A 26145-nucleotide genomic window follows, 5' to 3' on the forward strand; every position below is an offset into this window, starting at 1 on the left:
TTAAATATGCTACAAATGTAATCTTTCAATACTTAAATATTACTGAAACAATATAAAAATATATCTCAGAGGAGGCTAATTGAGTAAATATTATTTGAGAAATTATTTTACGGTATAGTACTTATCTAAAGATAGATATGAACAATCCGTAGTTGCTGTAAATCTCGTAGGGCTCCATTTATTAAGATGTGGAAGCTGTTTCGGCGGCCCATCATTTTGGGCTCACCAGAAATGGAAGTTAAGAAGCAGCGGCCGTAAAAAGTGGCGGATTGAATTCATCCTCTATCCAATATGATCAGGAAGATTGACAGCCTCTGCTAGTGGCCAATTGGCCGCCAGTGAGCAGGAAGAGGCATTGCAGAAGCATTTCTTGCTTATGCAATGATGAATGCAGACAGCGTATGTTGTCCGTATTTAGCGATGCCAATCGTATAGTGAATCATGTCTGCTTGACACATGATAAATCAACTCCGAAGTGTGTATTCTCTGTCTCTCATCAAACTGATGCAATGTCTTTCCCTGTGAAATCCTTCTTAATGGACAGCAGCTGTCATATACAGGGTTCAGGTCATAAGGAAAAGCTACAGTAAACAAAAAAGAGGACAGCACATTCTGGTATTCAAGGAAGCCTTATTACATTTATTAAATAAAATCCTGTATTAAAAATTGCACGTATAAGATAAAAGACAATATATAGCATATCACCCCTTTTGTGGTTCTAGAAGTACAAAATCTATACATCATCACTAGGTTCCCTAATTAAGTCCCACGGTTTCCAATATCATTTGTATGCTGATGACACCCAAATCTACTTCTCTGCACCAGACCTATCTCCTTCCTTGCTAACCCGTGTCACTAACTGTCTTTCTCACATCTCTTCCTGGATGTACTCTCACATATATACGTCAGAGCTGCAGGAAACTCCAGCAGTCTTGGCTGTTAAGTTACAGTCAAGAGCTGGAGTTCCTGAGCTCCAGGCATCTGCCTGCATATGGAACCAGAGCACGATCAGTGCTCTTGATCCATATGAAGGCAGATGCCATATCATTACAAATAATGACGTTGTGTGTGTCACCATCTGTAATGATCATCTGCTGGTCTTGGCAGGAGGTGTAACATACTGCAGAAAATAAAATGAAGGGAGAGGGAGGAAGGGATGGGGAGCTGCAATACAGAAAAAAATGGGGGGATTGAGAAGTCCCAGACTAACTAAAGCTGCCAGTACTTAAAGATGGCTAAAATTAGTGAGAGCTATTTGTGGTTGGGGGGGGGCTCGGGGATGTGGGAGGGTTGAGGAGGATCACTACACTGCAGAAAAAAACAAATATATATTAAAATAATAATTAAAAAACCCTGCATACTAGCAAACTGTCTGCCAGTACCTAAGATGGTGGTGACTAGCAGGGGCTGATGGAGGGAAGAGAGCAGTATGAGAGGGATCAGGTAGGGATCAGGGGGTTGGAGGTGTCAGGTGGTAGGGTAACCTCTACACTGCAGCTAAAAATAACCTTATAACCCACAAGGTTTTACCTGTTGTCGTCGCTTTTTCCGGTTCGTCCTTTCTTTGGCACTCTTAGTACTCAGAACTGATATACAAGATGAGGTATCAGAATTTTCTTCTTGCCTGATATCATCACTGAATTCTTGTGACCCAGCCCATGCTTCTATAACAGCTGCAGCTGTGTTCTGTGATCATAACCAGCGGAAAAATACAATAATGTCACTTCAATTCACATTATAGCCAATAAAACCTCAATATAATTTGATTAGCCAACCCCAAAACTAATGGGCTTAGTTATGACATAATCCAAAATTATGAATAAACAAAGCACTTGGAGAATTGAAAGTCCTGCTAACCTCAATATAATCCCTCCAATTATATAAAATTGTACAATGTATGTTAAAGAGGTAGCACTATAAGCACGGACTATATATAATACATTAATAATATGAGTCAATAGTATTATGAATATTGTAGAATTGTGTAAGTTTTTTATTTTAAAATAACTATATTCCTCTAAAGCAAGGAATTTAGTCGTTTTGTGTATCCACATTTAGGGTGGGACCTTTATGGACCTTCAATGTTTTTAAACAAGTGAGCAGACACTGTTAAGGACCATTTATAAAAGGCATAGGGGTAGATTTATTATGCAGCGGATGCTGCATTCTATGCCCATCATTTCAGGCTCGCCTGAAACAGAAGTTAAGAAGCAGCGGTCGTACCTTTAAGGTGGTGGACTGAAATCATACCAATCGTATTGACACCTCCTGCTAGCGGGCTGATTGGCTGCGAGTGAGCAGGGCACAGAATTGCACAAGCATTTCACAAGAAATGCTTGTGCAATGTTAAATTCTGACAGCGTATGCTGTTGGCATTTTGCGAGGTCAAGCGGACATGATTCGCTAGTGTGAATTATATCCACTCGACCTTTAGTAAATCTACCCCCTAGACTTATAGGAAGGCAGTTTAGCAGGGATCTCTCTAAGATTTTTATCAAGTGAATCTTTTTTCAAGATATCGCTGACCAACTTTATACAATCCAACATGCTACTATAATAACATCTGTATTATGCTTACTTTGCTCTTGTTTCTTCCCACTACCATATCAAGACCTTTACTCTCATCATCACGTAGGTATCCTTACTCTCACTAAATTCCTTCCTTAAAAGGAAATGAAACCCAAACAAAAAAAAAAACCAGCGCTGCTACAATTTTCTACCATCAAATGGTAAAATAATATAAATATAACAATGCTAATATGTTATACTATTAAATATGCTACAAATGTAATGTTTCAATACTTAAATATTACTGAAACAATATAAAAATATATCTCAGAGGAGGCTAATTGAGTAAATATTATTTGAGAAATTATTTTACGGTATAGTACTTATCTAAAGATAGATATGAACAATCCGTAGTTGCTGTAAATCTCGTAGGGCTCCATTTATTAAGATGTGGAAGCTGTTTCGGCGGCCCATCATTTTGGGCTCACCAGAAATGGAAGTTAAGAAGCAGCGGCCGTAAAAAGTGGCGGATTGAATTCATCCTCTATCCAATATGATCAGGAAGATTGACAGCCTCTGCTAGTGGCCAATTGGCCGCCAGTGAGCAGGAAGAGGCATTGCAGAAGCATTTCTTGCTTATGCAATGATGAATGCAGACAGCGTATGTTGTCCGTATTTAGCGATGCCAATCGTATAGTGAATCATGTCTGCTTGACACATGATAAATCAACTCCGAAGTGTGTATTCTCTGTCTCTCATCAAACTGATGCAATGTCTTTCCCTGTGAAATCCTTCTTAATGGACAGCAGCTGTCATATACAGGGTTCAGGTCATAAGGAAAAGCTACAGTAAACAAAAAAGAGGACAGCACATTCTGGTATTCAAGGAAGCCTTATTACATTTATTAAATAAAATCCTGTATTAAAAATTGCACGTATAAGATAAAAGACAATATATAGCATATCACCCCTTTTGTGGTTCTAGAAGTACCTTAGGTTCCATTGGTTTCACTTTATTCTGATGTTGTTTAGATCTTGCAACCGCGTTGTTAGACTGTCTGCTATTTAGAACGACTCAGTCTGTTCATTGGTCTGGCACTAACTGTTTGAATTCCTGTTGCCAGATCAAGCAGTCTCTAGTGGTATAGTCTGGGACAAACTACAGAAGTCTATTTGGGACAAAATACCCCTATGCATTTCATCCTCTCACGGGAGGACTTTCTCAAGGGTGAATGCTTATTAGCGGTCATAACCTCTATATTATTATTATTGGTTATTTGTAGAGCGCTAACAGATTCCGCAGCGCTATAAACAAAGGGGGAGTACAACAAAACAATTATAGGGATCAAATGGGTAGAGGGCCCTGCCAAGAGTTGCACTGTTGTAGTCAGCTCTTAAGAAGGTGATCTACAAACAGCTGGACTTTTGGGCTTACATGCTAAGGGGGTTCAGGGGATAGCAATGGAGGAGAGGAACTGGTATTAGGAAAGGTTAGTGTAGGTTGTATGCATCCCTGAACAGTAGAGTCTTTAGGGAGCACTTGAAGCTTTTAAAACTAGAAGAGAGTCTTGTGGAGCGAGGCAGAGAGTTTCACAAGATGGGAGCCAGTCTGGAGAAGTCCTGTAAATGGGAGTGTGATGAGGTGACAAGAGAGGAGGAGAGTAGGACGTCATGAGCAGAGCAAAGGGGACGGGAGGGAGAGTATCTGGAGACAAGGTCTGAAATGTAGGGGGGGGCAGTGCAGTTGAGGGCTTTGCATATCAGAGTGAGAGTTTTGTGTTTGATCCTAGAGGCAAGAGGAAGCCAGTGAAGGGATTGGCAGAGAGGTGCAGCAGATGAAGAGCGACGTGTAAGGAAGATGAGTCTGGCAGAGGCATTCATTATGGATTGTAAAGGAGCTAGGCGGAAGGTGGGGAGACCAGAGAGGACAGAGTTGCAGTAATCAAGGCGGAAAAGAATGACAGAGTGGATTAAAATCTTAGTTGTGTCTTGTGTAAGGAAGTGTCTAATTTTAGAGATGTTTTTAAGGTAGAAGCGGCAGGCTTTAGCCAAGGACTGAATGCGAGGAGTGAAGGAAAGATCTGAGTCAAATGTGACCCCGAGACATCGGGCATGCGGGGTAGGGGTAATGATGGAGTTGTTGACAATTATAGAGATATTGGGGTGGAGATTTTGGAAGAAGGGGGAAAATGAGGAGCTCAGTTTTGGAGAGATTTAGCATGAGGTAGTGAGAGTACATCCAGGAAGAGATGTGAGAAAGACAGTTAGTGACACGGGTTAGCAAGGAAGGAGATAGGTCTGGTGCAGAGAAGTAGATTTGGGTGTCATCAGCATACAAATGATATTGGAAACCGTGGGACTTAATTAGGGAACCTAGTGATGATGTATAGATTGAGAAGAGAAGGGGACCGGGGACAGAGCCTTGCGGTACTCCGACAGAAAGTGGTGACGGGGCAGAGGAGGCCCCAGAGAAGGCTACACTGTACGGTTTGATAGGTAGGAAGAGAGCCACGAAAGGGCTGTATCACAGATGACGAAGGATTGAAGGGTTTGGAGCAAAAGAGGGTGGTCGACAGTGTCAAAGGCTGCGGACAGATCAAGGAGGATAAGCAGAGAGAAGTGGCCTTTTGATTTAGCTGTAAGTAGGTCGTTGGTGACCTTAACAATAGCTGTCTCTGTAGAATGATAGGGACGAAATCCAGATTGCAGCGGGTCAAGAAGGGAGTTTAACGTAAGGAAATGGGATAGGCGTGCATATACTAGTTTTTCGAGAAGCTTTGAAGCAAGAGGGAGGAGGGAAATATGGTGGTAGTTGGATGGGGAGGTAGGATCAAGGGAAGGTTTTTTGAGGATAGGTGTGACCAGTGCATGTTTCATCGATGAGGGAAATGTACCAGTGCTGAGGGAGAGGTTGAAAATGTGTGTTAGTATAGGGGTAAGGGTAGCAGAGAGGGAGGGGAGTAGCTGTGAGGGGATAGGGTCAAGGGGACAGGTAGTGAGGTGAGAGCGCAGTATAAGTGCCGAAACTTCTTCCTCAGTAACAGGGGAGAATGAACTAAGTTTCAGGTTATGAGGGTTGTGGTTGAGTGAGAGCATTTGAGGGGGGATGAGAATGGAATTATGTTGAGAGCTGACATATAATATGTCAGTATATTTATAAAATCTTAGTAGTACCCTCCAAATAATATGTGAATATATAGCAGGGTTATAACTGATATATTTAACAATCTTTCTTTAAACTAAACCCACAATCAAACATACATTTGCTAAGACAATAAAATTAATCTAAATATCTGAATTCTTTATTATTAGTAAATAACTATGGACACATTGATATATATATATATATATATATATATATATATATATATATATATATATATATATATACATATATATATTTGTAAGGATCAAAATAGGAGTCAATATGATATGCGTTAAAACAAAAACTATTTAAAATATGCTATGCAAAGCTCATGCGAATTTATCTTAAAACCAGCCTTACTCACAATTGAATTTCATTCAGTTAACACAATGAGGCTAAATATAAAGCACTAAACATTCAGACTGGCACTATTCTAAACAGTAGGACAGTCAATATACTCTAATGAAATAACTAAACGTTCGGTAATTTCCATTTCAAAGCATCTGTTTTTTTTTTTAAAATTATACACATGAATAGGGAAAGGAAAGCCGTGGCAATTTAATAATTTTTTGGAATATGCACAAAAAAGTATACGTGCAATTCGTAATGAAAATTAAATGAAACAAAACGAATGTCTACAAAAAAGGAAAACAATATATGGACTAGCAATTACATTCATAATTGGCCCATAACCTGTCTCATAAATGCATATTAGAATGTATAGCAAATATGTGTGGTAAAGTATATCAAAGCAGATATATTAGGTCATAACCACTTGCTTAAACATAGATGGTGGATCAAGACTATGGGAAGTTTATATCCTCAGGGTCTAAATATTGATCTAGACATCCAAGCTTTCATAAAGGTCTAAAAAATTAAATATACAAAACAATTTAAATGTTTAGGTATTTTTTGTTGACGCTGCTATGTTTCTGGCTAACAAGTAGGAAAATATATTGTGAAATTTGAGGGTATTTGTGATAATCATGCCTCTAATCCAATATATATTTACATGTTGTATTTTATTTCATTTTAATTTAGATGTAATAATTTATGTAAGCAGGCAATTTGCCACTTTATGAAGACTGTTGTATATAATGGGCCAGATTACGAGTGGAGCACTTTTTTTGTGCGTCTGGTTGCGCTCATATTAAGAATTGAAAGTAAAACGTTATTACTCTTGAGCTAACCCGATGCGCGCAAAAAAAAACGAATTTACAATATTGTGCGTGTGATAACCTATTCCCTCATAGAAGTCAATGGAGCATATTTTCAAGTGTGATAAACCGACATGATTATATGAATCTTTCACATTCCAATGTTCTTCACATAGCAGAATATGTTCTATATATATACAGATATTTATCTTTAAATACTTAGGACATATTCTGCTATGTGCAGAACATTGAAATGTGAACTATTTAATGTAAATACACAGTATACCACTTTATTAAATATGAATATTGCATAATTATGCATTTTCATGTTTTCATCTACTTAACTGCAAAGTGCTCCAATGCACCTATATATGTTTATAATTGTATACATATGTATTTATGTGTTCAAATGTGTATATATACATCTGTAAATACATAAATACATATGAACACATAGACATTTATATATACATAGATAAACATCTTTTGAGATGTATATGTATGTATCTCAACGTTAAAGTCCTTTGACTGCCTTTTTGTTTCTAACACCTGAGAATTCCTATCTTTGAGCCCTTATATCTTTTTTTATGCAATATTTATTTTAAATCATTTTATTAGATGGTGTTTTATGAGTGTAACTGTACTTTGTAATGTATTTTTTATGTGTTTTGTGACACTTTTTTGTTTTTTGAAACAGTTAACCACAGCTCAGAGGACACGCTAACCCAGTTAAATATAAAGATAAAGAAGCCCCAAAATAGACAATAGTCTCCAATCTAGTAAGGTCCCAACCCACAAGACAAAAGAGAAAGTTAAAACATAACTTTTAATATTAATAAGAGATAAAAATACCACATACAATAAAAACATAATTAAATTAATTTAAAAGTAAACAAAGGCATGTGCACTCAAGTAATCAAGTTCTATCCTATAGCAACCTATCAGAAACCATCAGTTACAACCAAATATCAGTCAAGTACAATATGGGTATTTATCCCCATTGAAATGTGTTACACGGAAAAAAAGGCCCCTAACTATGGTCTATCAGTGACTCATAAGCCTCCCAAGGGAGCATAATAGGGTAGCGATCTGCTATACTCACGTGTAACCCCAGAGCAATTACTTAAAAATAACTGGGTGCTCCTGTACTAGTCTGAATTGGCAAAATGAGTCACACTAACCAAACAAGATACGTAGGGCTGTTTTGTCCCAAAAAGATTTCCACAGTTTTTTTTCCCAGGCAATACCGCTAGAGACTGCTTAATCTGGCAGCCGGAATTCAAACCGCTAGTGCCAGACAAATGAACAGACAGCAATTAAAACAAGGTAATGTGTGCACCTGTTTACACAAGTTAAGTCAAATCAAAGTCAATAGGTAATTGTAAAACCTCCGTATATGCCCAGACGCTGTATATGCCACTTGTTTGTATTCACTGCTTTTAAAGGATATAAAGGTTTTTTAACTGCATCCTGCCTGCTGGTGCTCCTTTTTCCTCACTACCTAAATGAATAGACAGGTCTAATAACGGTTAAGGTCTAATAACGGTTAAGGTCTAATAACGGTTAAGGTCTAATAACGGTTAAGGTCTAATAACGGTTAAGGTTTAATAACCAGTTGCAAGATCTAAACAACATCAGCATGTGGTAGAGATTCAACAGAACCTAAGGGACTCCTAGAACCACTGTAGTGGTGATATGCTATATACTGCCTTTTATCTTGTACGTGCAATTTTATTATGCAGGATTTTATTAATAAATGTAATAAGGCCTCCTTGAATTGGAGAACACTCTTTCTTCTTTTTTGTTTGCTAAAAGGAAATTAAACCCAAACAGTGTAAGCCATTTTAAAAAAAAATATTCTAATATCCTTATGTTATTAAATTTGCTCCTTTCCCATGGTATTGTTTGTTGAAGAGATACCTAGGTGGGTACCATGGAAGAATATAGGGCAGCCATCTAGAGCTTTTGCATATTAACATTCTTGCAAAACTGCTACTGTATATATATATATATATATATATATATATATATATTTACTGAATTATGAAATGAATATAGGCTTCATGTCCCTTTAAACTTCATCTGGGATCATATTTTCTAGCTGTATACTATAACTAATATTTTGTTATCTCATTGTTAATTCCTAAACCCACACTACTATCAATTAATTATTTGTATTGGTACAGTTCGTTCGTTATATATATGAAGAAATGAAGCCCAGAGAATTTGAAAAAAATGTAATGGAATATAGATCAGTGTTTATGTTTACTTAAACAAATCCAGTTACATTTAAAATGTTGAACTATAAAATGTTAGGAAATTATGTTATTTCTTAAATAGAACAGCTGTTAAGGTAGCTATAATTTTGATATTGTACTGAAACTTTATTTTACATAATTGAAAAAATACATTTGTTATAGATAACTTTTTAGAACAGATTTAATTATGTTTTTATGTATACATTATTTTTCAGGGAACTACTACAGAGATTGATGTAATAAAGAGAAGGGGGTCATACAAAATGTCCATGGATCTGCTGGAATTTCCAACTTTACAGCAAAGAGCCTTAAGTTTAGCAAGTGTAATAACAAATACAATGGAAGGTACAGGGTAACATTGTCCTTTTCACTTATTGTATATGCATATATAGTTTTACCCCACACAATAACCTTCCCTCTCAAAAAAATATGTGCTGAACACACCCACTAAACTTGACCCCTCATTTATAGCAACACTTCAAACAAATATATACACTTACCTGGCAGCTTCTGACAAGGTTTATGGTGGCATTCATTTTTTATGAATGTCAATTAATCATTTTTTTCTCACAAAATATGAGACCTTTGTTTTGATTGAAGCCCAAAGTCCCAAGAGGTATATGACCATCTAAGTTAAAATAAAAAAGGCCTAAGAGGGCACTTTTATAGTCATTTTTATCTATACTGACTGAAGGGAGTGGGAAATGTCACCTTTTGCTTTACAGCAGGTCTCTTGTATTTCCAATTAATAATTATAAAAATAATAATATATAACAATAAACCATTCTGTTAATTATAATAATAAAAGTTATTATTACTAATAATATTATTTGTTTGTAGAGCGCCAACAGGTCCTGGAGCATTATGAACATAGGTGCAATATATAAATGGTAACATTTTCAACAGGCAATAATAGACTACATGAATGGTTAGATGGCCCTGTGAGTTGCCAACTGTTGTAGACCACCTTTCATGAAGGTGATTTACAGGACGGCTGAGCTTATGAGCTTAAATGCTAAAGAGATGCGAGGGGAGCTAATGACAGAAGGAGAGCAACTGGGGTAAGACAGGTTAGCATAGATTTTAGGCATCTCTGAAAAGTACAGTTTGTAAGGAACACTTGAAACTTTGAAGTCAAGTGTTGAGTCTTGTGGAGCAAGGCAGAGAGTTCCACCAGATTGTGGTCATATATGAGCCATCCTCCTTTTTTTTTTAATAAAAAAACTGCAAGAAGAAATGTTGTATTTCAGCAGGGATTGTCATTCACTAAAAACCATAAATAACAATAAATAAATTAGATTATGAGATACTGATCAAAGCAAAAAGTGCTATTTCCCAAACATGTTTGACACTATGAGATACTTTATTCAAACCCACAGTCCAAGCCACTGCTCATTATTTAAATATCTTCAATATTTCTTAACACATTTAACTTTGAGGAGTTATTGTTTAATGGATTTAGTGAACAAACAAGCATTTCTCAATACCACAACAAAATATTTTTTCTCAGTAAATCAGTTTCCCCTTAATATTCTTTCTTCATAAGAGAAAACACATTTTATAGTTGATTTGACTTAGACTGCTTCTTCTTCTTTTGATTATCCATGGTTTGCTGTAAACCAATCCTCTATAAATCAGTTATTTTTTAAAGTGATATATATGTCCAGAAACTCTGCTTATGGTTTATTTTCTGCTTATTGTGGATCTGATATTGCTTTACTGGCCCCTGCTTTCTGGGTATGGGTCCTGATCATAAGCTGAGTTCCAACTTCATCCTTTTGCTCAGTCCCTAACAATGTTCAATATTAAAGTTTGTACAACAAAAAAAACACTGATTGAGAAATACATAGTATTTGTCATTTCCTTTATTTGTGCATATGCCCTAGAAATGCAACCAGAACATTAGAAACAATTATACAACTTTTAATACCATCATCTGCGAATTGCATGTCGTGCTTCTGTGAATAAAACCAGATAAGCAGATGCAGGGAGTAAAATAACATACTTGTTTTATTTTTAAACATGTTCCCTTTAACTGTATGTTTAACTAAAAAAAGTTAGACATAGACAAACTTGCACTACTGAAACACTCAAATTCTGCTCCAGATGAGGAAAGAGTCTGTGGTTGGAGCACACATATGTATGCCTGCCCATCATTTGCTCACCAGCAATCTTCATCTGGAGTGGCAAGAAAACACAACTATTAATTTAACCCTTTTGTAGTAAAATAAATATTTACAAAAAATAGTAAAATGCCCCAATGAAATAGAAAGTTTTGGTAAAACTATGTTTAGCTGAATACCTATATTCTAATTCTTCTATGCATTACTACATAGTGGCCATCTCTTCAGTTCAGTTGAAAATCCTTTTTTTCAAATATAGGACAATAGGAGCGCCGTTTATGGGTTATTGTCAACATGTGATCAAATAAACCCAAATGACCTATATACGGTAAGGTGATATTATTTAATCATGGAGAATATAATCTCCTAAATAATGAAGGTCCAAATCTACCTAGGCGCTGGTTACAAAAATATCAATTATTATTGAAAATCAATTTTTCCCTGCAATAAAATCATAGCTTTTTCAGATAATTTGCAATACAATAATTTGACAATTAATTTGACTGAAACCAATTATAGATATATAAAAATACAAAAAAATATTTAAAAATATACAGACTACATTACAGATGAACTAATCAATGTTGTAAAAAATTCCTCATGCATAGTTATATTTATTTCAGAGCTTGAAGAATCAAGGCAAAAATGTCCCCCTTGTTGGTATCAATTTGCTAAAACCTTTTTAATCTGGGACTGCAGTGAAAGATGGCTGAACGTGAAACAGATTGTAAAGCTAATTGTGATGGACCCATTTGTAGATCTTGCTATAACAATCTGTATTGTGTTAAACACTCTATTCATGGCTATGGAACATTTTCCAATGACACAAAACTTTGGTGATGTTCTATCTATAGGGAACCAGGTAAGTACTTCATTTTATACATAATCTTTTATACAACAAAAATTCACTGGTTGCCTTAGCATAATATTTTAGTCGTTTTGCTGGACACTGAAGTTTGATGCTGATACACATACACCTAGATTACGAGTTTAGCACTAAACAGGGTGCAAAACTAAAGCCAAAAAAGTTGCGCTATTTCACCCTCCATAGCGCTGCTATTACGAGTTACTGAAAAGCCTCCTTGAGCATGGGATATGGTGGGGTTATGCTCCATACCTCACAAAATCCAAGGGCTGCGTTGACGTGCTCGTGCACGCTTTCCCCCATATACATCAATGGGGAGAGAGTGTTAGAAAGAAAACTAACACCTGAAGTGCGGAATGAAAAATCTCCATAACGCAACCCCATTGATGTCTGTGTAATGCTCATGGGATATTCATCTATCAGACCGAACTTGGCCAGTAGTCTGGTTATACCGGCATTGAGCCAGAATGATAGGGAATATCCCACAGCAGAGAAAGTTAGTAAGATGAGGAAGGCGGCACTCACCAGAGGCAGGACAGTCCCCAGTGGCAACGGCAGAGCAGTCCAAGGCAAATCACTAGAATGGTCAGACAGACAGGGCTTGGCAACAGTAAAGCAGTCCAAGAGCAATCCACTAGAATGGTCAGGCAGGCAGGGTTTGGCAACGGTAAAGCAGTCCAAGGGCAAAACAACTAGAATGGTCAGGTAGGCAGGGTTTGGCAACGGTAAAGCAGTTCAAGGGCACACCACTAGAATGGTCAGGCAGGCAGGGTTTGGCAATGGTAAAGCAGTCCAGGGGCACACCACTAGAATGGTCAGGCAGGCAGGGTTTGGCAACAAGGAGGCAATCCAGAACAACAGGGGTTAATAAGCAGAGTAGTCAGACAAGCAGAGTTCAGCAGCAGTAATCAATCCAGCAATTTAGGGGTAAAACAGGCAGAGTAGTCAGACAGGCAAGGTTCATACATGAATAGGCTAATTAATTGAAGCAACAATCTATCACACCCAGGAGCACACAAAGTAGCACCTATACTTGGGCAGTGATAGATCGTTGTGACAGGATTTACATAGGCGCAGGATTCGCGCCACAGGCGTCCGGACTGGCATCAGGGAGAGAGGAGCGTGCGGCAATGACGCCAGCACCACACGCATCTGGACCCGACACAACCCCTGGCAACGAGCAGGGAAGGAGATGCCGCGCCCCTAGCAACGGATAGAGCGGCGCGACGTGACACTATGGGGAAAAAAAAGTTAGGTTTAAACCTAACACCCTAACATAAAATCCAAGTCTAAACACCCCCAATCCGCCGCCCCCCCGACATAGCCGACACTATAATAAAGTTATTAACCCCTAATCTGCCGCTCCTGACATCACCGACACTAATAAAAGTTATTAACTCCTATTCCGCCACTCCCCGACATCGCCGTAACTATAATAAAGTTATTATCCCCTATTCCGCTGCTCCCCGACATAGCCAACACTATAATAAAGTTATTAACCCCTAAACCTCCAGCCTCTCTGTAAGTAGATAAACCTATTAATCCCTAAACCTCGTCCTCCCACATCTCCACAACTAAATATACCTACTAACTCCTAAACCTCCGGCCTCCCAGATCTCCACCACTAAATAAACCTATTAACCCCTAAACCACCGGCCCCCCACATCGCAAAACACTAAATTAAACTATTAACCCCTAAACCTAACACCCCCCTAACTTTAAATTAAAATTACAAAATAACTATATTTAAATAAATGAAAACCTGTGAAATAAAAATAACCCTAATATTACATTATAAATTAACCTAACCTTACTATTCTAATAAAATAAAAAATACTACCAATTAAAAAATCTAAATTACAAATTTAAAAAAACCTAACACTACGAGAAAAATTTAAAAATCTAAAATTACAAAAAATAATAAACACTATATTTTACGAAAAATAAAAACACTAAGCTTACAAAAAATAATAAAATTATCAAAAATAAAAACAATTACACCTAATCTAATAACCCTATAAAAATAAAAACACCCCCTAGCCTACAATAAACTACCAATTGCCCTTAAAAGGGCCTTTTGTAGGGCATTGTCCTAAGTTAAACAGCTCTTTTACCTGTAAAAAAAAATACAAAGTCACCCCAACAGTAAAACCCACCAACCAACTAACCCCTCAAAATAAAAAAAAACCTAACTCTGAAAAAATCTAAGCTACCCATTGCCCCTAAAGGGGCATTTGTATGGGCATTGCACTTAAAAGGGCATTCAGCTCTTTTTCAAAAGCCCAAACCCCAATCTGAAAAAAAACACCCCAAAAAATAAAAAAATACCTAACACTAACCCCAGAATATGTACTCAGAGTTGCTGAAGTCCGGACATCCAGGCGGCGACATCTTCATCCATCGCAGGGGCGTTTTCTATCTTCATCCCGGCGGCGCAGCAAAGACATCCAGCGTGGAGCGTCCTCTTCATATGATCCCTGCCATACACTGAAGCTTAAATGTGAAGTAGCCGTTTCAAAATGACGTACCTTGCATTCCTATTGGCTGATTTGATTCTTCAAATTCAAATCAGCCAATAGGATGAGAGCTTCTAAAATCCTATTGGCTGTTCAAATCAGCCAATAGGATTTCAGTAGCTCTCATCCTATTGGCTGTTTTGAACAGCCAATATGATTTTAGAAGCTCTCATCCTATTGGCTGGTTTGAATTTGAAGAATTAGAGGTTAATATCTTTATTATAGTGTCGGAGAGCGGCGGAATAGGGGTTAATAACTTTATTATAGTGCTGGTGATGTCAGGGAGCGGGGGAATAGTAGTTAATTGTTATTAGCGTCGGCGATGTCGGGGAGCGGCGGATTAGGGGTTATTAGGTTTATTTAATAGTCGCAATGTGGGTGGGCGGCAGATTAGGGGTTAATAAGTTTTAAATAGTCTTTGCAATATGGGAGGGTGGCAGTTTAGGGGTTAATAGGTAGTTTATGGGTGTTAGTATAGTTTGTTTAGTTATGAGTTTTGTGAAACATTTTTGTGGCACAAAACTCATAACTACTGCTCTCAGATGGCCTTATGGATCGTGTCGGTATAGGCTTAATGCAAGCATTTTAGCCTCACCGCACAACTTGTACTACTGGCGCTATGAAAATCCCACGCAAAAACGACAATTTTTGAGTGCGGAATGGACGTCGCATTACAGGCTAAAATGCTTGCGGTATGGCTATACAGACACGACTCGCAATAGCTGCGTTACTGCCATTACGCTGAAATTTTTTCAGCTTTAAAAGCCGTAATGCAAAATTCGTAATCTACCTGTTTGTGTTTAATGTATTTTGCACATAATATCAAATAATATTGCATAGTCTGGTGTAACATTTTTAACATGCCCTATACTTTTAAAGAATAATGCAGGAAGTATTATTTGTTCACTTGCTGCACTTGCATTCCAGGTGTTGACTTAATTGAGTGCTATCCAAAAAAACGTTGTAAAATGTAGCACTTTTTAAGTAAGCTACTATTATTAATAGTATATAACAGACCTCCACTGCAGGTGGTTGAATGATTTTTGGCATGAATTTTACTGTGCACCTGATATTTAACATGTTAGCGTGCCCTAGACCAGTGTTTCTCAACCAGGGACCTCAAGTACCCCCAACAAGCCATGTTTTCATTATAGCTATACTAGAGCACAGACAAAATAATCAGCTGATCTATAATGAAAATCTGTCCTGTTGGGGGTACTTGAGGACCGCGGTTGAGAAACACTGCCCTAAACTATCGCTCAAGCAATGGAAAATAACTTTGGACTTGTAATAGGAGCACAAAAATAGAAGCACTATTGATTGACAAAGTTAACATACAATATATATAAATACATGCAAAAATGCTAATAGTTTTGAACTCCATTGTTGTTTAATATTAGACTCACAATGTGGGTACAAGAAGTGTACCCTTTGAGATAAAAAAAAGAAAGGGAATAAATAATAGTCTAAATATAATACTATTCATCAGATATGTTTTCATACTAATAAACTATACATCTCTTATTGATTTGTAGGTTTTCACTGGCATATTTACAGCTGAAATGGTATTTAAGCTGATTGCCCTAGATCCATACTATTATTTTCAAAAAGGATGGAATATTTTTGATGGAATCATTGTGAGCATTAGCTTGGTGGATATTGCACTATCAAGCTCTCGAGGATTTGCAGTTCTTCGGTCATTTAGATTGGTAATCTAGACGTTTAAAATAATTCAAATATAAAAGTATTTTTTCTAAATTATGTACAGTATAATTTGAATGGCTACATAAATTAGAATATAATTTTGGACCCTGGGTTAAATTGTGATATTAGCAGAGGGAACAAAACAAAAGTATCTTTGGTTGAAAAAACATGTAGTTCACCTATAAGTAATATAAAGGCCTGTATTTTAACTTTCTACAACTGAAGAGCTCCCAGTTTTTCTAACATTTGCAGGATTTTGACAGTTTGGGAGCCCAATGCCCCCCCCCCCCCCCGTAGCTCACGAGGACTTTATAAAAGTTTCAAAATAGAAAAGGAAAAAAGAGAGACTCCTCATAGGGTGATGATATTACACAAATAAGGAATAAATAAAATATAAGAACAACTCACAGTTTGCAGGGCATTACTAGTAGCGATGGAGAATTGTAGTTTCCCAGATTTGAGAACATTTCAGATTGACTTTCCTTGAGGGAGTTATGTTCCAGTGGTATCCTATTTATTGAAGAAGCATAATGTACATGCCCTCATTTGTGTCCTGCTTGTTGTGAGTGTTGCAGTGGGTGTCCTTTCTATGAAAGTTTGATATCCATTTAAAGAACAGTCTGTTGCCAAAAACAGGAGCTAATGGGTAAGCTACTTACCAGATGAATGGTAGACCCCAGATGATTGTTACGGCCTTCTATGGGCCATGTCAATGAGGTGCAGCCATATCCCTCTAGGCACAATGGGCAGGGAGCCTACATCTGGTTTCCTTAGGGAGGCTTTTCCCAGAGTCATAATAAACATACATACAAAGAGATAAGCACTCAACCAGGAATGAACAATGGCTCAATAGCTTGTTCTTTGGCAGGTTAACACCTGGGAGAAGCCTCTTTTAGCCCAATTGTGCCTTCCACAGATGAGAACTTTGAGATTTACCTGTTGTTGTTGGGAATCAACTTAGCAGGTAATAGCACACCCTTACGTACAACACTACTAGAGAGCCTGGAGTGGGATTAGACTTTCTAGAGAGAAGTAGGCTTGAGGACTGGAAAGCAGTGCTGGGAGAATCTGATGCTGAGATCAGGACAAGCCGATGTGAAGTCATAAGATCTATCCAAAGGATGTACAGGGGAAAGGCAAAAGAGGAATTGACAACAAGCTAGGTTTGGCAAACAGATAAACAGCCTGCCAGATAACTGAGCAAAAAGAGCAAGAGATAGGAGAGTCAAGGTCCAAACTGCGGTCAAGCCAGAGTCAGAATAAAACAGAGGACTTAAAGTAGATGGGAAAGCCTGGATAACCCGGAGAACTAACTAGGAGAGTTGGGAGCTGGGGAAACGAATGTCTTAACACTAGAATATCCAAGCAAGGTCTGAAAAGCCTCAGAGGAATTTATAGGGCCTTGAATGATGTTACTGTAATGTATTGTAGCATCCTTTGATTGGTTGAAGGTTCTTGTTGCCCTTGTTAAGTCGATAGTGGTATCTTTACATAATAGTGGAGCTTGGCTTGCGCGAACATCACTTAGCGTGCCTTGAGTTAATTGATAACGAGGCCAGCACAATCTTTTACTTGAACTCAGGCAGGCATAGCACACTTGTTTCTTCAGCTCACTGAGACTCTGAGTTAGCGAGCCCCGGTCCAACTTCACTGAAGGAGCAGCGCTCTGGAGGAGAGGTTGTTAGGTCACTAACCTGATGCAGGTAACGCTGACAAAAAGTATCCTAAAGTATATCAGTCTGATTCCACCTTAAAAGGTTAGTCCATCACCATAATACCAGGCATGCCTCCTGACCTTTTTACACAGGATCAGACTGCTAAACTTCATGAAAGTTCTCCTCTATGAAAAGCAACATTTGGGCTAAAAGAGGCTGCTTTCAGGTAATAACTCACCATAGAATAAGCTATTAAGCAGTTGTTCGTTCCTGGTTGAGTGCTTCACTTTCTGTATATATTATTGAATATATCTCATTGCTCTGAATATGAAATGTATTTCTTGTTAGAATAAATATTAATATCTATGTGAATTATAATGAAAATGTATACCTAAATAATTTGGTAAAATAACCTTTATCGTCAATATTATATCAACTAATTCAGTTTTTTTCTTTTGCATCTGTTCTGTTTTTCAGCTTCGTGTGTTCAAGCTTGCAAAATCATGGCCTACACTAAACATGCTGATAAAGATTATAGGCAACTCTGTAGGAGCATTGGGAAACCTGACCTTGGTGTTAGCTATTATTGTATTTATTTTTGCTGTGGTTGGCATGCAGCTGTTTGGTAAAAGTTACAAGGATTGTGTCTGCAAACTAAACGAAAACTGTGAACTTCCTCGGTGGCATATGAATGACTTCTACCATTCTTTCCTTATTGTGTTCCGAGTTTTATGTGGGGAATGGATAGAAACTATGTGGGACTGCATGGAGGTTTCAGGACAAGCTATGTGCATCATTGTTTTTATGTTGGTGATGGTCATTGGAAATCTAGTGGTATGTTCTTTTCTCACTCCTTAGTATATTTACTTATCAGAAACATTTCAGTGAAAAACAACTGTACAGCTTCATTCAAAAGTTATAATGCGAACAATTGAAAAGAGAATTTTATAGAAAAATATATACACAAATATAACCTCTTAACAGTTAAAACAGTTAAACATTCAAAAACAGTTCTTTCAATGCTTGTGAAATATGGTGTTAGGTTGGTCATAAAATATGAAGAAAACTTTAAGGTCTAGATTAAGAGTGGCACGCTAATGATAGTGCACAATAACTACTTTTGATTAACAGTGTTACCATTAGTGTGACTCTTTGATATAACATTGTAATGCGTGTTAACCTGAGTGCAGCCTATACTTTCAATGTACTGTATATCAAGACCTAATTTGCACTAGCATTACAAGTTGAAAGTTGTAGTTTGTGCTCGAGTGAAAGCCAAAACTGCAAAAGAATATTTAGCGCAACTTCAAACCTGAAGTAAACTGTAAGGGTTAAAAAAATAAAACTAATTATTACACACATATATACACTTTTAAATATAAAATATATAATTTTAATATTGATAAATATGTTTTAAAAGGGTTAAAAAGGGATATGGTATATGTCAAAGTGTTTGACAGGAAAGGGCTCCAATGTACATAGATTTTTAAAAGAATAATCTTATACTGTGTGTTTATGTATGTATATATACAATATATATATATAATTAGAAATTATTACCCAAATATAAGCAATTTTTATATCTTGGCCCATACCCTGGGTAATACTTAGCAGCGAGACCCCCTCTCCAGAGGGGCATGGTCAGAACCCTTCACTCCCTTAGTTACCTAATAAAGGTAGCTTAGAGACACTACCCCTTCCTCCTCCTAGTGATGTCCAGCCAATTAGGTGAACCAGGCAAAAGGGAGGGAGCCTTGTTAAGTATTTACCCAGGGTATGAGCCAAGATATAGAAATTGCTTATGTTTAATGATAATTTCTAGTTATCTTGTTCCCTCTGGTAATACCTACCAGTGAAATAATACACAGCAGTAAGTACAAGAAAGAGTGGATAAGAAATAAAAACATACGGCTAAATTACGAGTTTTGCGGTACGGTGAAAAAGCAGCGTTAACAGGTTCTAACGCTGCTTTTTTACGCCAAATAGATTGCATCAGTCAATAGGATTTTTTCAACCTTAATTCCAATTGGCTGATAGAATTCTATCAGCCAATTGGAATCTAGGGGACGCCATCTTGGATGACGTCATTTAAAGGTACCTTCATTCAGCAAGAAGACGTTGATTGAAGAGGATGCTCTGTGCCGGATGTCTTGAAGATGGAGCCGCTCCGCGTCGGAAGGATGAAGATAGAAGATGCCGTCTGGGTGAAGACTTCTGCCCGTCTGGAGGACCACTTCTGCCCATCTGGAGGACCACTTCTGCCGGCTTCGTTGAGGACATCTTGCCGCTTGAATGAAGACTTCTCCCGGCAAGTGGATCTTCGGGGGTTAGTGTTTTTTTAAGGGTGTTTTGGGTGGGTTTTATTTTTAGGTTAGGGCTTTGGGCAGCAATATAGCTAAATGCCCTTTTCATGGCAATACGGAGCTTAGGTTTTTTTAGTTAGGGTTTTATTTGGGGGGTTGGTTGTGTGGGTGGTGGGTTTTACTGTTGGGTGGGTTGTTTGTATTTCTTTTTCAGGTAAAAGAGCTGATTACTTTGGGGCAATGCCCCGCAAAAAGCCCTTTTAAGGGCTATTGGTAGTTTAGTTTAGGCTAGGGTTTTTTATTTTGGGGGGGGGCTTTTTTATTTTGATAGGGCTCTTAGATTAGGTATAATTAGTTTAAATATCTTGTAAATTGTTTTTTATTTTCTGTAATTTAGTGGGGGTTTTTTGTAATTTAGCTAATTGTATTTAATTGTATTTAATTTAGGTAAGTTATTTAATTGTAGTGTAGTGTTAGGTGTTAGTGTAACTTAGTTTAGGTTTTATTTTACAGGTAAATTTGTATTTATTTTAGCTAGGTAGTTAGTAAATAGTTAATAACTATTTAGTAACTATTCTACCTAGTTAAAATAAATACAAACTTGCCTGTAAAATAAAAATAAACCCTAACGGCTAGATTTGGAGTTTGGCGTTAGCCGTGAAAACCAGCGTTAGAGGCTCCTAACGCTGGTTTTAGGCTAACTCCGGTATTTGGAGTCACTCAAAAAAGGGTCTAACGCTCACTTTTCAGCTGCGACTTTTCCATACTGCAGATCCCCTTACGTCAATTGCGTATCCTATCTTTTCAATGGGATCTTTCTAACTCCGGTATTTAGAGTCGTGTCTGAAGTGAGCGTTAGAAATCTAACGACAAAACTCCAGCCGCAGAAAAAAGTCAGTAGTTAAGAGCTTTTTGGGCTAACGCCGGTTCATAAACCTCTTAACTACTGTACTCTAAAGTACACTAACACCCATAAACTACCTATGTACCCCTAAACCGAGGCCCCCCCACATCGCCGCCACTCGATTAATTTTTTTTAACCCCTAATCTGCCGACCGCCACCTACGTTATACTTATGTACCCCTAATCTGCTGCCCCTAACACCGCCGACCCCTGTATTATATTTATTAACCCCTAATCTGCCCCCCACAACGTTGCCGCCAGCTACCTACAATAATTAACCCCTAATCTGCCGACCGCAAAGCGCCGCCACCTACATTATAGCTATGTACCCCTAATCTGCTGCCCCTAACACCGCCGACCCCTATATTATATTTATTAACCCCTAATCTGCCCCCCACAACGTCGCCTCCACCTGCCTACACTTATTAACCCCTAATCTGCCGAGCGGACCGCACCGCTACTATAATAAAGTTATTAACCCCTAATCCGCCTCACTAACCCTATAATAAATAGTATTAACCCCTAATCTGCCCTCCCTAACATCGCCGACACCTAACTTCAATTATTAACCCCTAATCTGCCGACCGGAGCTCACCGCTATTCTAATAAATGTATTAACCCCTAAAGCTAAGTCTAACCCTAACACTAACACCCCCCTAAATTAAATATAATTTTAATCTAACAAAATAAATTAACTCTTATTAAATAAATTATTCCTATTTAAAGCTAAATACTTACCTGTAAAATAAATCCTGATATAGCTACAATATAAATTATAATTACATTGTAGCTATTTTAGGATTAATATTTATTTTACAGGCAACTTTGTAATTATTTTAACCAGGTACAATAGCTATTAAATAGTTAAGAACTATTTAATAGCTACCTAGTTAAAATAATTACAAAATTACCTGTAAAATAAATCCTAACCTAAGTTAGAATTAAACCTAACACTATACTATCATTAAATTAATTAAATAAAATACCTATAATTACCTACAATTAAACCTAACACTACACTATCAATACATTAATTAAATACAATATCTACAAATAACTACAATGAAATAAACTAACTAAAGTACAAAAAATAAAAAAGAACTAAGTTACAAAAAAATAAAAAAATATTTCCTTGAGGCTTGAGGCTCCCAAGTCTTCATCCTATCCGGGAAGAAGAGGCGATCCGGACCGGCAACCATCTTGATCCAAGCGGCATCTTCTATCTTCATCCGATGACGACCGGCTCCATCCTGAAGACCTCCACCGCGGACCCATCTTCTTCCGGCGACATCCAACTGAAGAATGACGGTTCCTTTAAGGGACGTCATCCAAGATGGCGTCCCTCGAATTCCGATTGGCTGATAGGATTCTATCAACCAATCGGAATTAAGGTAGGAATATTCTGATTGGCTGATGGAATCAGCCAATCAGAATCAAGGTTAATCCGATTGGCTGATCCAATCAGACAATCAGATTGAGCTCGCATTCTATTGGCTGATCGGAACAATCTGATTCCATCAGCCAATCAGAATATTCCTACCTTAATTCCGATTGGCTGATAGAATCCTATCAGCCAATCAGAATTCGAGATGGTTGCCGGTCCGGATCGCCTCTTCTTCCCGGATAGGATGAAGACTTTGGAGCCTCTTTTGGACCTCTTCAGCCACCAGATGATGGATCGCCAGCCCCCGCTTGGGTTGGATGAAGATTTTGGAGCCAGGACGGATCGGTGATACCTGGTGAGGTGAATACAAGGTAGGATGATCTTCAGGGGCTTAGTGTTAGGTTTATTTAAGGGGGGTTTGGGTTAGATTAGGGGTATGTGTGTGGTGGGTTGTAATGTTGGGGGGGTATTGTATGGTTTTTTTTACAGGCAAAAGAGCTGAACTTCTTGGGGCATGCCCGCAAAGGGCCCTGTTCAGGGCTGGTAAGGTAAAAGAGCTTTGAACTTTAGTAATTTAGAATAGGGTAGGGCATTTTTTATTTTGGGGGTCTTTGTTATTTTATTAGGGGGCTTAGAGTAGGTGTAATTAGTTTAAAATTGTTGTAATATTTTTCTTATGTTTGGAAATATTTTTTTATTTTTTGTAACTTAGTTCTTTTTTATTTTTTGTACTTTAGTTAGTTTATTTCATTGTAGTTATTTGTAGGAATTGTATTTAATTTATTTATTGATAGTGTAGTGTTAGGTTTAATTGTAGGTAATTGTAGGTATTTTATTTAATTAATTTAATGATAGTATAGTGCTAGGTTTAATTCTAACTTAGGTTAGGATTTATTTTACAGGTAATTTTGTAATTATTTTAACTAGGTAACTATTAAATAGTTCTTAACTATTTAATAGCTATTGTACATGGTTAAAATAATTACAAAGTTGCCTGTAAAATAAATATTAATCCTAAAATAGCTACAATGTAATTATAATTTATATTGTAGCTATATTAGGATTTATTTTACAGGTAAGTATTTAGCTTTAAATAGGAATAATTTATTTAATAAGAGATAATTTATTTCGTTAGATGTAAATTATATTTAACTTAGGGGGGTGTTAGTGTTAGGGTTAGACTTAGCTTTAGGGGTTAATACATTTATTAGAATAGCGGTGAGCTCCAGTCGGCAGATTAGGGGTTAATAATTGAAGTTAGGTGTCGGCGATGTTAGGGAGGGCAGATTAGGGGTTAATACTATTTATTATAGGGTTAGTGAGGCGGATTAGGGGTTAATAACTTTATTATAGTAGCGCTCAGGTCCGCTCGGCAGATTAGAGGTTAATAAGTGTAGGCAGGTGGAGGCGACGTTGTGGGGGGCAGATTAGGGGTCAATAAATATAATATAGGGGTCGGCGATGTTAGGGCAGCAGATTAGGGGTACATAGGGATAATGTAAGTAGCGGCGGTTTACAGAGCGGCAGATTAGGGGTTAATAATAATATGCAGGGGTCAGCGATAGCGGGGGCGGCAGATTAGGGGTTAATAAGTGTAAGGTTGGGGGTGCTTAGACTCGGGGTACATGTTAGAGTGTTAGGTGCAGACGTAGGAAGTGTTTCCGCATAGCAAACAATGGGGCTGCGTTAGGAGCTGAATGCGGCTTTTTTGCAGGTGTTAGGTTTTTTTTCAGCTCAAACAGCCCCATTGTTTCCTATGGGGGAATCGTGCACGAGCACGTTTTTGAGGCTGGCCGCTTGCGTAAGCAACACTGGTATCGAGAGTTGAAGCTGCGTTAAATATGCTCTACGCTCCTTTTTTGGAGCCTAACGCAGCCTTTATGTGGACTCTCAATACCAGAGTTATTTTTATGGTGCGGCCAGAAAAAAGACGGCGTTAGCTTTTCGGGTCGTTACCGACAAAACTCCAAATCTAGCCGTAAACTAGATACAATGTAACTATTAGTTATATTGTAGCTATCTTAGGGTTTATTTTATAGGTAAGTATTTAGTTTTTAATAGAAATAATTTAGGTAATGATAGGAATTTTATTTAGATTTATTTTAATTATATTTAAGTTAGGGTTAGACTTAGGTTAAGGGGTTAATAAATTTAGAATAGTGGCGGCGACGTTGGGTTTGCAGATTAGTGGATAATTAATGTAGGTAGGTGGCGGCGATGTTAGGGGTGGCAGATTAGGGGTTAATAAATATAATGTAGGTGTCGGAGATGTTGGGGGCAGCAGATTAGGGGTTAATAGGTATAATGTATGTGGCGGCGATGTCTGGAGCGGCAGATTAGGGGTAATAAGTATAATGTAGGTGTCAGCGATGTCGGGGGCAGCAGATTAGGGGTTAATAAGTGTAAGATTAGGGGTGTTAAGACTTGGGGTTCATGTTAGGGTGTTAGGTGTAAGCATAAATTTAATTTCTCTTGTTAAGTGTATCCAGTCCACGGATCATCCATTACTTATGGAATATATTCTCCTTCCCAACAGGAAGCTGCAAGAGTCCACCCACAGCAAAGCTGCTATATAGCTCCTCCCCTAACTGCCATATTCAGTCATTCTCTTGCAAGCCTCAACATAGATAGGAGGTCGTGAGAGTCTGTGGTGCTTTCTACTTAGTTTATTCTTCAATCAAAAGTTTGTTATTTTTAAATGGCACCGGAGTGTGCTGTTTATCTCAGGCAGTATTTGGAAGAAGAATCTGCCTGCGTTTTTCTATGATCTTAGCAGACGTAACTAAGATCCATTTGCTGTTTTCACACATTCTGAGGAGTGAGGTACTTCAGAGGGGGAATGGCGTGCAGGTTTTCCTGCAGATAAGGTATGTGCAGTAAAATATTTTTCTAGGAATGGAATTGACTAAGAAAATACTGCTGATACGGAAGTAATGTAAGTAAAGCCTTAAATGCAGCGATAGCGACTGGTATCAGGCTTATTAATAGAGATACATACTCTTGTAAAAATGTGTTTTAAAACGTTTGCTGGCATGTTTAATCGTTTTTTAACATATGTTTGGTGATAAAACTTATTGGGGCCTAAGTTTTTTCCACATGGCTGGCTTAAATTTTGCATAGAAACAGTTAACTGAAGCTTCCCACTGTTGGCTGTGGCAGTTTGTTGTGTCTGTTTTTAAAAACGTCTATGTCATTTTTTTTTTTTTTTTTATCTGTTTTTTGCATTAAGGGGTTAATCATCCATTTGCAAGTGGGTGCAATGCTCTGTTACCTTATTACATGTACTGTAAAAATTTCGTTTGTTTTACTGCCTTTTTTTCACTGTTTTTCAAATTTTGACAAAATTTGTTTCTCTTAAAGGCACAGTAACGTTTTATATATTTGCTTGTTAACTTGATTTAAAGTGTTTTCCAAGCTTACTAGTCTCATTATTAGTCTGTTATAACATGTCTGACATAGAGGAAGCTCTGTGTTCATTATGTTTTAAAGCCATGGTGGAACCCCATCTTAGAATGTGTACCAGATGTACTGATTTCATGTTAAACAATAAAGATCATTTTTTGTCTTTAAAAACATTATCACCAGAGGATTCTGTCGTGGGGGTAGTTATGCCGACTAACTCTCC

The 26145-nt window shown here is 37.6% G+C and overlaps 1 protein-coding gene across 1 annotated transcript in view; it reads left to right on the plus strand.

The window, feature by feature from the left end:
- The window catches only part of LOC128658283 (sodium channel protein type 2 subunit alpha-like), a 380151-nt gene that overhangs the window by 117806 nt on the left and 236200 nt on the right, over positions 1 to 26145 (plus strand). Inside the window, exons 14-17 of the mRNA XM_053712819.1 lie at positions 9283 to 9412; positions 11814 to 12052; positions 16107 to 16280; positions 18408 to 18764. Of these exons, the coding sequence (XP_053568794.1) occupies positions 9283 to 9412; positions 11814 to 12052; positions 16107 to 16280; positions 18408 to 18764 (900 nt within the window). The remainder of the gene's footprint in view (positions 1 to 9282; positions 9413 to 11813; positions 12053 to 16106; positions 16281 to 18407; positions 18765 to 26145) is intronic.

The sequence above is a fragment of the Bombina bombina genome, chromosome 1, assembly GCF_027579735.1.
Source record: "Bombina bombina isolate aBomBom1 chromosome 1, aBomBom1.pri, whole genome shotgun sequence".
NCBI lineage: Eukaryota > Metazoa > Chordata > Amphibia > Anura > Bombinatoridae > Bombina > Bombina bombina.